At 47.4% G+C, this 13,384-nt stretch overlaps 2 protein-coding genes across 9 annotated transcripts in view; one reads left to right on the plus strand and one right to left on the minus strand.

The window, feature by feature from the left end:
* Positions 1-4,859, plus strand: part of LOC149349136 (protein SERAC1-like) — a 229,782-nt gene extending 224,923 nt beyond the window's left edge. For 5 of the 7 annotated variants that reach the window (XM_089578091.1, XM_089578093.1, XM_089578098.1 and 2 more), the window contains one exon: positions 4,548-4,859. In XM_089578091.1, the coding sequence (XP_089434217.1) occupies positions 4,548-4,765 (218 nt within the window). In that variant the 3' untranslated portion in view covers positions 4,766-4,859. The remainder of the gene's footprint in view (positions 1-4,547) is intronic. The other 2 variants (XM_089578095.1, XM_089578097.1) reach the window with 2 other exon arrangements.
* The window catches only part of Dhpr (dihydropteridine reductase), a 44,268-nt gene that overhangs the window by 14,470 nt on the left and 16,414 nt on the right, over positions 1-13,384 (minus strand). Inside the window, exons 4-5 of one of the 2 annotated variants that reach the window (XM_089578101.1) lie at positions 10,867-11,059; positions 5,272-5,437 (exon numbers count right to left, since the gene is read on the minus strand). In XM_089578101.1, coding sequence (XP_089434227.1) covers positions 5,341-5,437; positions 10,867-11,059 — 290 coding nt within the window. In that variant the 3' untranslated portion in view covers positions 5,272-5,340. Of the gene's footprint in view, positions 1-5,271; positions 5,438-10,866; positions 11,060-13,384 lie in introns of those variants that run through there. The other variant, XM_089578100.1, reaches the window with a different exon arrangement.

A 13,384-nucleotide genomic window follows, 5' to 3' on the forward strand; every position in this document is an offset into this window, starting at 1 on the left:
AGTAGGGGCCAGCTAATGTTCGGGAAGTTGAAATCGCCAAATAAAAAGATAGGGGTGTCGCTATCCGGTGGCCTGTAGCAAATGCCCAGGAAAATTTTCCTTGTCTTGTCGTTCAGGCATGCCCACACGAGTTCGAGGGTGTCGTCAGTGCTGATGATAATATGTTCCTAATAGCTATGAGGACGCCACCACCTTTTCTGCTTTTCCTATCGTGCCGGTATATTGTGTAGTGAAGATTAGGGGAAAAGATTTCGCCGTCCTCTTTCAGCCAGGTTTCTGTTAGGAGCACAGTATCAGTGTCGATATCAGTAATGAAGCTCTCAAGTTCGTCACGTTTTGGGATGACGCTCCGAATATTCGTGAATGCAATATTAAGATCAAGGCATAGCAAAGGACGCCGGATGGGGACGGATGATAGTACCTGTTTTTTAGTGGGTCATGTCGTGGTTTCTGAAGCGCTCTCGGTGGGTGGTCCTATGTTACGTCGCGCGCTAGCTGCTGAGTTAGGGGTTTCCAATACGCTAGCAGTGGCAGGGTCGTAAAAATAGCATCTATTGCCAACATAAAGCTTGTCAAAAGCAAGTTTAAACGCGCACTTTTGTGGTCGGATGAACTGCAGTAGCTTGCACGTGCCTGGCGAGTAGGAAATTCAAAGTCTTCTCTGATGGCGTAGTTTGTCCCCTTAAGTTTTTGCCCGCAGGAGGACAGTATGGTCTCTTTGGTTTTGAACTGTGCGAATTTTACAACGATGGGGCGTTTCTTGTCATCGGAGTGACTTCCTATTCGGTGAGCACGTTCAATGCTGTTGCTGTCGAGATGAAGATCGAGGTGATCAGCACACAGGGTCACAATTTTTTTCTCCGATCCTGCCCATGATTCGCTGTTTGCTCGTTGCTTGCGACCCCATGTATACCCTTTCGCATTTGCCATTTTTAAATGCCTTGTATAGCCCCTCCTGCATGGGCCAATATATTGGCTTGCAGTATTTTGAAATAAAACACAAATAAAAATAAACTGCGTGCAGACACGTGTTCAGATACATTGTTTACTGCGAAAACTGACCACCTGGAAAGGCAATAACTAACTTTCGTTGACGAATTTTTGTTTTGTTTTACATCAAATGACACACTGAAGAACCTCGCCGGTAGAAAAGTAAATTCTGCACCTAACCGAAGTAGGCTAAACACCGAACTATTAAAGGAAAGAACGCAGTCTTTCTGGTGCCAAGTGCAATCCTAAGACAGATGGATGGCGAGGCTGAACCCTTTGAATATTTGAAAGCCCCTGAACTGATAGTCTATCCACTCAAAGGCGCATTGCTACATGGTCAGTTCCGACGGCCTTTGAGTGTTGCTTTGAGCGGTGCCAATGCCTTTCTGCACGATACGTTCATGACAGAAAAGCACAAACAAACAATATTTTCCTAAACTTTATGGCTTGGTGTATAGTTTATGTCCCAAAGCGACTCAGGCAATGAGGGACGCCGTAGTGGAGGGCTCCGGAAATTTCGACCACCTGGGGCTGTTTAACGTGCACTGACATTGCACAGTACACGGGCCTCTGGAATTTCGCCTCCATCGAAATTCCACCTGGGATTGAACACACGTTTTTCGGATCAGCAGCCAAGCTCCATGACTACTGAGCCACCGCAACGGCTTTAATGCAAGCAGTAAAATATTAGTTTTTATGATAATTAAAATTGTATCGCCCTGGTTTAAATACTCTCCATCACAGAAGACAGAAATGCCAATGGTATCAGTGTTGCCAGAGCGTCACAAAACTGCGACAGCAAATTGTACAAAAGGCAGTGTCTTTCAAGACAACGTAACGCACAAATCTATGCAGTAGCGATTGCAATCAGAATGTTACTGAGAGAGGCAGCCGAGCACAGCAATGGGACATCCCACCAGTAAAGAAAGCCTTAGGAGCAATGCAAAAAGGGAAAGCAGCTGGTGAGGATCAGGTAACAGCAGATTTGTTGAAGGACGGAGGAGAGACTGTGCTAGAAAAACTAGCCACCCTGTATACGCAACGCCTTGTGACCTCGAGCGTACCAGGAGCTTGGAATAACGCTAACATTATCTTAATTCACAACAAAGGAGATGTCAAGGACTTGAAGAATTACAGACCGATTAGCTTACTGTCAGTTGCCTACAAGGTATTTACTAAGGTAATCACTAATAGAGTCGGGACAACCCTAGACTTCAATCAACCAAATGATCAAGCAGGCTTTCGTAAAGGATATTCGACAATAGATCACATTTATGCTATCAATCAGGTGGTAAGAGAAATGCGCAGAATATAACCAGCCCCTATATATAGCGTTCACTGATCACAAGAAAGCATTTTACTCAGTGGAAACCTCAGCTGTCATGCAGGCATTGCGGAATCAGGGTGCAGAATAGTGTTATGTGAAAATATTGAAAGATATTTATAACAACTGCACAGCTACCATAGTCCTCCATAAAGTCAGCAATAAGATTCCAATAAGGAGAAGTGTCAGGCAGGGAGACACGATCTTGCTAATGCTATTCACCGCCTCTTTGCAGGAGGTATTCTGAGGCCTGAAATGGGAACAGCTGGGGATAAGAATTAATGGAGAATACCCAAGTAATTTGTGATTCGCTGATGACACTGCCTTGCTAAGTCACTCAGGACATGAACTGCAAAGCATGATCAATGAGCTAGGCAGGCAGAGCAGAACGGTGGGGTTAAAAATTAACATGCAAAAAACCAAAGTAATGTTCAATAGTCTAGCAAGGGAACAGCAGTTCGCAATTGGTAGTGAGGTGCTGGAAGTAGTAAGAGAATATGTCTACTTAGGGCAGGTAGTGACCGCTGATCTGGATCATGAGAGGGAAATAACTAGAAGAATAAGAATGAGGTGGAACGCATATGGCAGGTTCTCTCAGATCATGAATGGCAGTTTGCCAATATCCCTCTAGACAAAAGTCTACAACGGCTGTATCTTACCGGTATTCATCTATGGGGGGCAGATAACAAAGAGGGTTCAGGTTAATTTAAGGACAATGCAGATGAAGGACAAGAGAAGAATGATAGGTCGGAAGTGGGTGAGGGAACAAACGCAGGTTAATGACAGCCTAGTCGAAATCAAGAGCTTGGGCAGGGCATGTAATGCAAAGGCAAGATAACCAGTGGTTCTTAAGGGTAACCGAATGGATTCCAAGAGAAGGCAAATGTAGCAGGGGGCAGCAGAAAGTTAGGTGGGCAGATGAGATCAAGAAGTTTGCAGGGATATGGTGGCCGCAACTGGCAAAGGACAGGGTGCACAGCAGAGACATGGGAGAGGCCTTTGGCCTGCAGTGGGCGTAGTCAGGCTGATGATGATGATGAAAGATATCCTACGACTTTAACAGTTAATTTTAAAAAAATCGAAAGTAGCGCACACAGGCTGGGCTCAAAACAATTTCAATGGCCGTTGAGATGCCTACGACAGACCCACTGCCACCGGGTGATCAAAATGGAGCCGATAAAACATTTAGTTGGAAGATAACCTTTTTGTCACTGCACAGGAATTTCACTAGGTTCATGTCAGCCTATGCCAATGTAGACAGGGAGCACAGAAGGATGGCGCACATTGCATGGCTGAACGAGAGTTGAGCAGAGGCTGAAGCTGCGTGAGAAAAAGAGCTAGCCAAATGTGCACCAGCAGAGTTGGCTCTGGCCCTGCAGACTGTTGCCTCCTTGAAATGCCTCCTCACAGCCATGTTTTCTGTACAGCGCAGCTTGCTAGTAGACGGAGCAGTGTGTCAAACCGGAAACGGCGGCCGAGTAATTATGGGGGGACTTTCGTGCAGCGAGCAAAATTTGCTCTGGATGCAGACAACATAGTCTTGTTAGCAGAGGTGTAGGACATCTGTGGGGCTGACAAGAGTGGGTTGCGTTTCAGCTGGGAAGCGTCATGTCATTGAATGACCTTTCAATAAACAGCATGTGTTGAAATGAGGAACACAGGAAGAGACGACAGGGCAGAAGCGCTATTGTCTCTCGTTTCTTCCTGTGTTGGTCATTTTCAGCGCAGGCTATTTAGTGTACCAAATAACCCGTCGTAAAGCCTTACTATGTCATTTGAACGAGAACCGGACTATTTAAAGCACTAGTGAAGAGCACCTTTCGTTACCACCGAAAAAATTAGTTTTTGGTACGTTTCAGGCATTATTTTTTCCCGCTATGAGGGACACCGTAGTGAAGGGCTCCGGAAGTTTCGACCACCTGGGGTTCTTTAACGTGCACTGACATCGCCTCTAGAATTTCGGCCGCCATGGCCGGGATCGAACCCACACCTCTCTGGGTCAGCAGCCGAGCACCACAACCACTGAGCCACCGTGGCAGCAGGTCATTTTTGTAGTAGCATAATAAAAAGCACCACTGTAGATAGCATGTGTGATCACAATTATTTAGCGAGTGTTTTATTGCACTCTATGTGTGGAACTAGTGTACAGTATATATGCATGGGCTGAGAAAAGGGAGCTTTTGAAATGAAATACACCCCCTAGCTCAAATAGCCCGCTGTGTTGCTTTTTCAGACCCTGGGTTTGGAGATTTCTTTGTGGTGAACACCAGTCACTTGGAGATCTGCAAGCCGCATCGGTGGTCATCGTTCAGCTACCAGCTGCTCTTGGACTTCTTGGACCATGCGTTCTCATCCATCAGCCAGGATGCCTACTGGGCAGCACACAACCCAACCCTGTCTCGGCTCCGTCAGCTGGAGCTCTACTTTGAGACGGGAGTGTTTCAGTTCTGAGCCCCTCTCCACTCAGGCAGGAGATGGGCCTTTATTTTAGACTTTTTGTCTTGCTATGTGTGACGGTAGCAAATAAAAGATGGTGGTTCACTTACTACGGTGGTTGGACTGCATCCAGCAGTTATTCATAAGATGTACCTAGGAAAGGTGAGTGAACTGAAGTTTCCTGACCTGGGGGGCCAAAGCGGTCACGTGCAAGAATTCACATTTTCAAAGGTTTAAAAACTGATATTCGCAGCTACAAATCATAGAAGGTAACCTAAAATTTGGTTGAGGAGCCTGCTCACAACTCGCCTGTCTTCTGTGTCCGTCACCACAAAAGCCACCTTAATCAGAGCCTACTGTATTCACTCTCATAATGAGCACACTTTTTTCTCTGAAAGTTTGGGGGGGTTAAACGGAAAAGCCCGTTCTTCCCGTGAGGTACACGGTGGCACTTAGTGGCCCTGCATGTAATACGAGCACAGGAGCAGGGCAATGCTATGACCACCAAAAAGATGAGGGACTCCAGCTTAGCTGACATTTATTTCTTTGCACTGCAAGCACAAGAAGAGATGCGTGTTTCCCACCACACACTATGGAGAAACGCTGGTCCTTCCTCCTTCGGTGACCAACTTGACAAGGCTTCCGTTGGCAGGCCTCTCCTGGCCAGCAGTCCACTTGAAGAACAGCCTGGGAGACACAGTCAGAGCATCTAAAATGGGTGCAGGATGTTAGTTTTGCAATATCGGGAAATACCAACGGCATGCTACTCGCAACTTGAAGCGATTTGTGGAGCAGTGAAATGAGTATCGAAATCTCTTGGATTGGAAAACAACGCTGGAAAAGTTTTGGTGCGATTTAAGTGCGCTACACCATTGTGCAACTCCTCCGCAAAATATTTCGCACAACGTTTACTTGCAGAGCACATTGCATACAGTAGCTCCAATGCGCCATTTTGTGGCTCTCTACCTCACTTTACAAACCTTTAAAATGCCTGCTGTTTTTCAGTTCTGTCTTATAACCCTGCCACCAATCCTCATCGAATGCTATTGCGTCAGTTTAATGGCGCTGCAACGTGGGCAAAACTAATGATATATGCAAGTGATAACTATTGCGATGAACAAAAGGTGGCACAGATAAACTATTTTAGTATGCGCGTAAGTGTTGAGCTTACAAACCTTTATTGCACTTTTGAGTACCTTGCAAGCAGCTTATCTGCACTGTTTCCACCAACTAGCCATCACAAGCCAAGCTACCTTTCCACAAATCCCCCAGCAGATCCGCACAAAGCCTGACGGGAGCGATCGCCGGCTGTGTTGTTGGTTGCCTCTTAGCAAAATGTTGCAGCGCACTGCTGTGGTGGATACAGTCGAACCCGCATATTTCGAACACACAGATTACCCCCTTGAAAATACTACTACAATTATAGGACAGCTGCGTTGTATATCGAATTCCATTTTCGCCGGACATTGGATACATCGAACGCCACGCCCCTGGAAGGTGCGCTTTCCCCAAAGACATTCCTGTCCGGTCCTCAGCGGAGAACATTTCCGCAGTCATACAGCAGGCGCAGGCCCCCCCCCCCCCCCCCCCCCTTTTTTTTTGTTCCCCCGTTTTTGTACCCCACCGGCGCAAGCTTTCCCGCTCCTCCTGTACCGCCGGCGTGTGCTTGGGCAAGGTCATTGGAGCTCAGCATGGAGACGCACGGCGATGTTTCCAAGCCACGCTTCCTGGGGAATGGAAGAGAGAAAACGGTCACTCATGGGTCCGGGGAGAAGAGCGCGCTCAAAAAAAAAAGCGAAGCCCAGAGCGCCCTCGACAGCACATTCCGCCGATCTTCCTCCCTGCTCTTTCTTTTCCCTCTGTCGTTCCTTCGCTGCCACGTTGACTGCTGCTCGCACATAGGCTTCGCTCGGACCGCTCCATCTGTGTCTCGCGTGTTTTTCTTGTGTGTGCCTGTGTTTCAACGCGCGACGTGAAGCAGACCACAGTAGCCAACTGTTTTGGCAAGGCAGGCCTTGAAGTGGCCGGAGATGAATGTCCAAAAGATTTAGATGACAAGTGCTTGTCATTTCACGACTTGTCCAATTTTCCTGGTGCCGTTCCGTCCAAAGTGACTGTTGAGGACTTTATTAACGCTGACAGCAAAGTTCAAGCGGTAGCCGACCTCGCTGATAAGGACATTGTGGCTGGAATAGCTGGCATTCAAGACGCTGATTCTAGCGACGACGAGGACAACTGTGTTGTCGAAGAAACGTGTCCGTGCACAGCCACTGAACTGCCGTCAGCGTTCAGCCTGATTCGGCGCTGTTGTGGCGAAATGGAAGGCACTGGGCTCTCGCACCTGGACAGTCTCGAGAAGGTCGAGACCAGTGTTATGAACTTCGTTTCGCAGAGGAAAAAGCAGCCCAAAATTAGAGATTTTTTTTCTGCGAAATAAAGCGCTTTCACACTGTGTGCCCATACTATATGATTTGCGGCTGTTCCAGACGATAAGCCACAATTTGTTATGATCGCGAGTGCAGTTTTAGCCTATATCTGTATATCGAATTTTCGCTATATCGAACCATTTTCCAATCCCCTTTGAATTCGATATATCCGGGTTTGACTGTATCTGTTAGTCTTTCTGCAATTCTGTGGGGACTTTTTTAGACATTCGACATGTCTGCAAAGGAGAATCACGGCGGCGGTCAAACGTGCTGCGTGCCCGGCTGTAGTAACAACACGAGAAAGGACATGAACATTTCATCGCTATCGCTTCCGAGAGGAGACGGCTATCTGCTGCTAATGCTTGACCAACTTTCCCTTTTCATCGTACATACTAACATGCATATGAACGTGATCTTACGCAACATCACATCACACTCGCTGAAGCGTTGGTGGCGAAACAGCCCTGCTGTCGCGCAGACACTTGTTCGCGTTGGAAAAGGCCTACTATTGCATTCCGAACAAATGGCAGCAATCTTCCACGCATACGCAGTTGCGAGCGATCAGTGCAAGACCAAGCTGTCTGATGTCAACAGCAGCAGCACAGAAAAAAGCTATAACACGCGCCAAACGAAAAGGGCACACCCATTTCGGGCAGCAGCGGGACGCGGAGCGATGGGAATCTCCAACTTCGGCCGGGGCAGAGGACGTCGCGACTAGGCACGGCCTGGACGCCACAGCCTGAGGGCCGCCCACAGTGCTGCTGCATAATTTTTTTTAGGCCTTCATAAATAAAGTTTTTCACCACCGCCATGGGTACATCAGCAGCGAAGGCTGTATACATGCATTGGGCAAACGCCGGTCTTTGCGTCTACTGGTGATCCATGGCCATGGAACAGCAGAGACAACACAGGAGGACCAAGAAACAGCGATGGCAGCAGAGAAAGGCCCTCCGTTTTCTCAGAGTGCTTTGTGACAAGGTCCCCTGAAGCCAGCACTCGAGCAGCAGCAGCAGCAGTGGACCTTGTGATGGACGGCGATGAAAGATAAGGTGCGCTTTTGCCACGAGGAAAGTGCAGGATCAATGTATGCAACAAGCGTGATTTTCGGATATTCTTTTGGTGCCTGGAATGAAAATGCGCGGTACAGCTCAAATCAAAATTTCAAATATTTCCGTGCCCCTGCTATCTGTGGCACAATCATGGAAGGAGCTCCACCACTGCCTGAATGAGGTCCATGAAATCCAGACATATGGGACAGCAAAGATGTGGGTTGGGAGAGGGGGGGCATATTCCACTCAACTCTGCCAACGCCCAATTGTATCGACTGCATGTGGTCACCACACAGTCAGAAATAAATCGCAACTAGAGCCATTGTGGTCCATATCGCCAAGCTGCAGCATTCAGACATGTCAGCTATACGCCCGACCGAACGAGGTGGGTACTTCAATGCGGCCAGAGTCGTCCGATTCCTACGACTTAGAGGAAGGTCAGTTTAATAAAAGTTGCCTCCATTTAGACATTTTGGGGGTAAAAAAAGAAAAATAGTACAAGAAGATGACTGGAGAGAAGGGCGCTAGTGCTTGAAATGCCCTTCGCCATTTGACCTAGTTGCCACAGCACGATGGAAGCAGAAAGGATGGTGTATTCTTTTTGCACCTGTCGTTTATTTAATTACGCCATTTCTTCCAAGATGCTGTACAAACTACCTCAAATGTTGGTATTACTTCACCATGCTGTCAGGTTTTCGTCGGAACATATAATATTTCATAGCGGTGTGCAAATAGTGGTTTTGTGATTCGAAGCGAATAGCAATTTTCTTCGAATACTTTCGAAGCGAATAGTTCGGATAGTACTTCTGGCACTAAAAAAAGGCTCAATGATAGTAGGCATTTCCAAAACCATTTATTTTCCTAACACACGATGCCATTACATACTGCACTGAGGCTTTATTTAAAACCATGCTTCAAAATTTTAAGGGAGCACCTAAAGTAAGTTAAGAACAATTTTTACCGGTTTGGTAATAAAAAGTTATAACATAAAATTAGCACCTGCTTTCTAGTAAGAAATTAGAGATAAAATACAAAAAATGACATAACAGAACAGTGCCAGTAGTACAACCAATAACTGAAACCATAGGAGTAACTGCACTACACTGCAGCAAGAGCACTAAGAACAATAATGAAAAAAAAAGGACATTCTGCACTACCGGTGACCAGTGGTCGAACGGGTCGAATGTCCAACACTGAGCTAGGCAATCACGTTCGGTGCACCGACTTGGCACTTGCGTTTCTATAGTTTAGGATCCTCACTTCTTGGCTTGGATTGCGCCTCCTTTTCGGTTATGCTGATGGGACTGCTGCATCCAAAGATGTTAAAATGGAACATAAGCTGACCGGACCTCCTAACAGCACTGGCAGCATCGCGTATTAAAAGCTCCCACAGCACCGATAGGTTGGCCGTACTGTCGGGGACAGAGCGTTCAGGACGCGCCTATTTCGCTATCCGAGGGGTGCTCGTATGGAGACGTCGGCTCTGCTCTGTCTCTCTCAGGTTTAGTGCGGCAAACTGGCGCTCTTTCTGGCCTATGCCGCCACTCTGACAAGGCGTGTCGCACGATGCATTTTTTTTTTTTTCATTTCACTAGCAACTCGCAGCTGCTGTTTGCCGGAGCGTTGCTTCGCTTATCAAGCTGAAGGATCGGAACATCGTTCCGGTTACATTCCCAGACTAGCAAGAATGGAAGCGGCTGTACAAAACTCTAGCGCCGCAAGCGAAACGTCATTTGCACCACTCGCACCTCCTGGCAAAATTGTCCTCAGTAGTACCTCCGAGCAGCACTTAGCATTGCGCTTCCAAGAATGCTCTGAGCCTTGTGCCCGACGGAGTGCGGCACACCACCGAAGACGGCGCAATGCCCCGATTACGACGATGTTCCGTTCCCACCAATGCGCAAGCAGTCAGAATAGCAAGAAAAGACGCCAGTCATAGATGGATGCGATCACTTCGTTCTACTAAAGTTCGGCAGTCACGTATACGTCCGCAGCCTCCCCGATGCCGAGCGTTAATGGCAGTAATCCTCCACGGGTGCACAATAAGCTTGGCGTTATCACACGCTAAATGTGCCCTTCCCATTGAAGTATATACTTCGGCGACATCGAGTCCCCGCGCTGCCGCTGAATTTTTCTCGCCTCCGCCGGTAATATGATGGCTTGCTTCAATGCTGCCGAGAACGGTCGCCCATGTTCGGTACGCATGATTCGTCACCTCATTGGGTGAAGCGATAGGGCTGCGTGTTTATCCTTGCATCTGTCCTATCAGACAATCTTTTCCGCAGCTCTATTGGAATAAAAAAAAAAAGAAAGCGGGGGGGGGGGATGAATGCGGCCAAGCGATGCCTGCATTTGAATAGTGGCAGCGACGCGGCTTGTGGCGGCCTTAGTGCGGAGGTTCGAAGATGGCCAGAACGCAGGATCTTTCGCAAGAGCGCGTCGCCCTCACCTTTCTTTCGTTTGTCGCTGGGTTCGCACCCCGGCCTGATCGTGATTTGCGTATTGACTGACCCCCGAGCGTTGAAAGCGCGATAAAAAAAAAGCCATCTATGCGGCAATACTCGGAACCGAAACCGCATAAAGCAATATTTGCACACCCCTAATATTTCATGCCGACATTCCTTTAGAGAGGGGTCCTTACTCGGCCACAAAGCTGAGCGGGGTCCAGGAGGAGAAGTCGGCCCTGGGCATGAAGCGGCGGTTCATGGGGGTGTCCAGGGTCACCGGCAGGATGGCCACCACCGTCGCCCCCGGGGGCAGCCCACTCTTGGCCCCGGCCAGGCTCTGCACGAGGTGGTGTACGGCCGACTTGGCCAGGCCGTAGCCGATCATGCCTGGAAGACGAAAGGTGGCCCCACTCTGCAGGACCTCAAAACCTTAAAGTGTTGGCACCATCGCCAGCAAAACACCTTGTCTTTAGGCAACAGGCTCGATCCCTACCGACTGGAAAATGGCCAAGATCATCCTTACTTGGTGGGAAGACAGCGCTGTCTTCCCACCAAGTATGAATGACCAACTCGCCCAGCACCATGTTTTACTGAAGATCATCCTTGTGTTTAAAAACAGTTCACTGTGAAACTACTGCCCCACTTTACAAACATGCATCTGCTACAAGTTACTTGAGCATATTATCGCTTCTCGCAGTTCCTGTCGCCTCAAACGTAGTCCCTTCCTTCCCAACCAGCATTTCAATGTGACAGGCAACTGCTAGAAATCGACACTGGGAACAGGCTAATCTCTGCACTTTTCCTTCAAAGCTACCATGGCCAGTTGGCAATTTCTCTTTTGTTGGTTTGGTTGGTTTATGGGGTTTAACGTCCCAAAGCGACTAAGGCTATGAGAGACGCCGTAGTGGAGGGCTCCGGAAATTTCGACCACCTGGGGTTCTTTAACGTGCACTGACATCGCACAGTACACGGGTCTCTAGAATTTCTCCTCCAAAGAAATTCTAGCCAGACGAGCATGCTATCCACTTCGCCATTCCAGCTCGATAATTTCTCTTTTGTGGCATGGGGTGTGCCTCAGGGGGGCCAGTTATCATTTCCAACATGCATGAATGGCTTGACACCCTACGAGTGGATAATATCCATGAGATTGCTTAATAAACTGCAAATGATACTTGGCTCAAGTAAATGCAAGGTTATTTCTTTCAGCGGTTACTTTGCTAATTTTAACTTCTTGTAGCTCAAAAGTATTTAGGCATTCTCATCAATCTTCCATGGGCGATGCATATTAATAATGCCATCCAGGCTGCTACAGTACCAGCGCCTGAACTTTGGAACTCGTCTTAGAATATTGGAAAACTTGCTTAGCTAGTACTTGTGTGCTTGCTACTGGAATCCGCATCATCAGAATGGTTCCCATACCAAAACTATACTTGGCTAGCATGCTTGAATCCATACAGAATAGAGCCACTCGCTTCGTTATGCACCACTGCATTCAAGTATAACACGACACCTCTCTCAAGCCATCAAATATTTCTTTACTCAAATACCCTGCAAGCCCTCCGGGAAAGGTATCGAAGGCGCAGAAAAGAGAGAAACAAAAAATACAGACACCATTTTATGAAGAACAGTAAAAAAACCAAAATAGAAAAGCGTAAAAATTCAAGCAGCTGAGATTAAGAATGAACGAAGGTAGTGGCATTGCACAAAGAAGGATCATTAACTCGGTAAAAATACAGTGGTGCAGAGGGACGTCGCGTTCAGATGCAAGCAGCACTTTGGGTGCTCCAGGTCTGGGTGAACCTTGGCAGCAACACCATTCCAGTGGATGAATGACTGACTCCCCAGGGATGATCACGGCGAGGGAAAATGGGGCTGAAAGAAGTCGTCAGCTTGTGAAACAGAGATAGGCGAGAGTGTTGTTTTCGCCATACTGACAGGGGATCTAATTCGGCACGATTTTTTAAGGATGTAGCACGGCTTTGCAGGAATTCAATGTTACGTATGATGTAATCCTGGCTCAGGTCCCAGATGATTAAGGTGGTGTATGGAAGCTTTTTTAAGTGGGAGGGCCTTAGTTCCATGATTCCGATTGACAAGAGTAACGTTGATGTGATGATGCCATGCTGAAAAATTAACTCCTACGTGGTAGTAAGCTCGACAATATTGTTATGAGGTTAGAATGCGGGAACAGGAACGCGCAAGTGACATGCACCTAGTAGTTTTGGTATGATTTAGGGTCATTGGCCAGTCAGTAATCGCGTTTAGGTCTGATTGCAACGCTTGTTGGTCAGCTTCCGTAGTAATTTTATGGCAAACAACACAGTCATCGGCAAATAGTCTTACTCGGGACGAGATGCAGTTAGGCAAATCAGTGATGTATATTAGAAAAAGCAGTGGACCAAGCATGCTCCTTTGTGGAACGCCGGATCTGACTGGAATAAAAGAGGAATTGCAGTGGTTTTATTTGTGAACTGTGTTTGAATGACAAAAAATCTTATCCATAAGATGACTTGTGTATTACTGTTAAAATGCTTTAGCTTCGTTCGTAGCCTGTGGTGCGGAACGCCAGGAATATGGAAAATCCAGGAATGTGGTATCCACCTGGTTGCCGACGTCAATAGAGGATATCAAGTCATTAGTAAATCCCGCATCGCATGAATATCCGTTGAGAAAGCTGTGCTGGTATTTGAAGATTATGTTATGCTCGTCTAG

The sequence above is a fragment of the Amblyomma mixtum genome, chromosome 3, assembly GCF_055824585.1.
Source record: "Amblyomma mixtum isolate Tamu chromosome 3, ASM5582458v1, whole genome shotgun sequence".
NCBI classification, from domain to species: Eukaryota; Metazoa; Arthropoda; class Arachnida; order Ixodida; family Ixodidae; genus Amblyomma; species Amblyomma mixtum.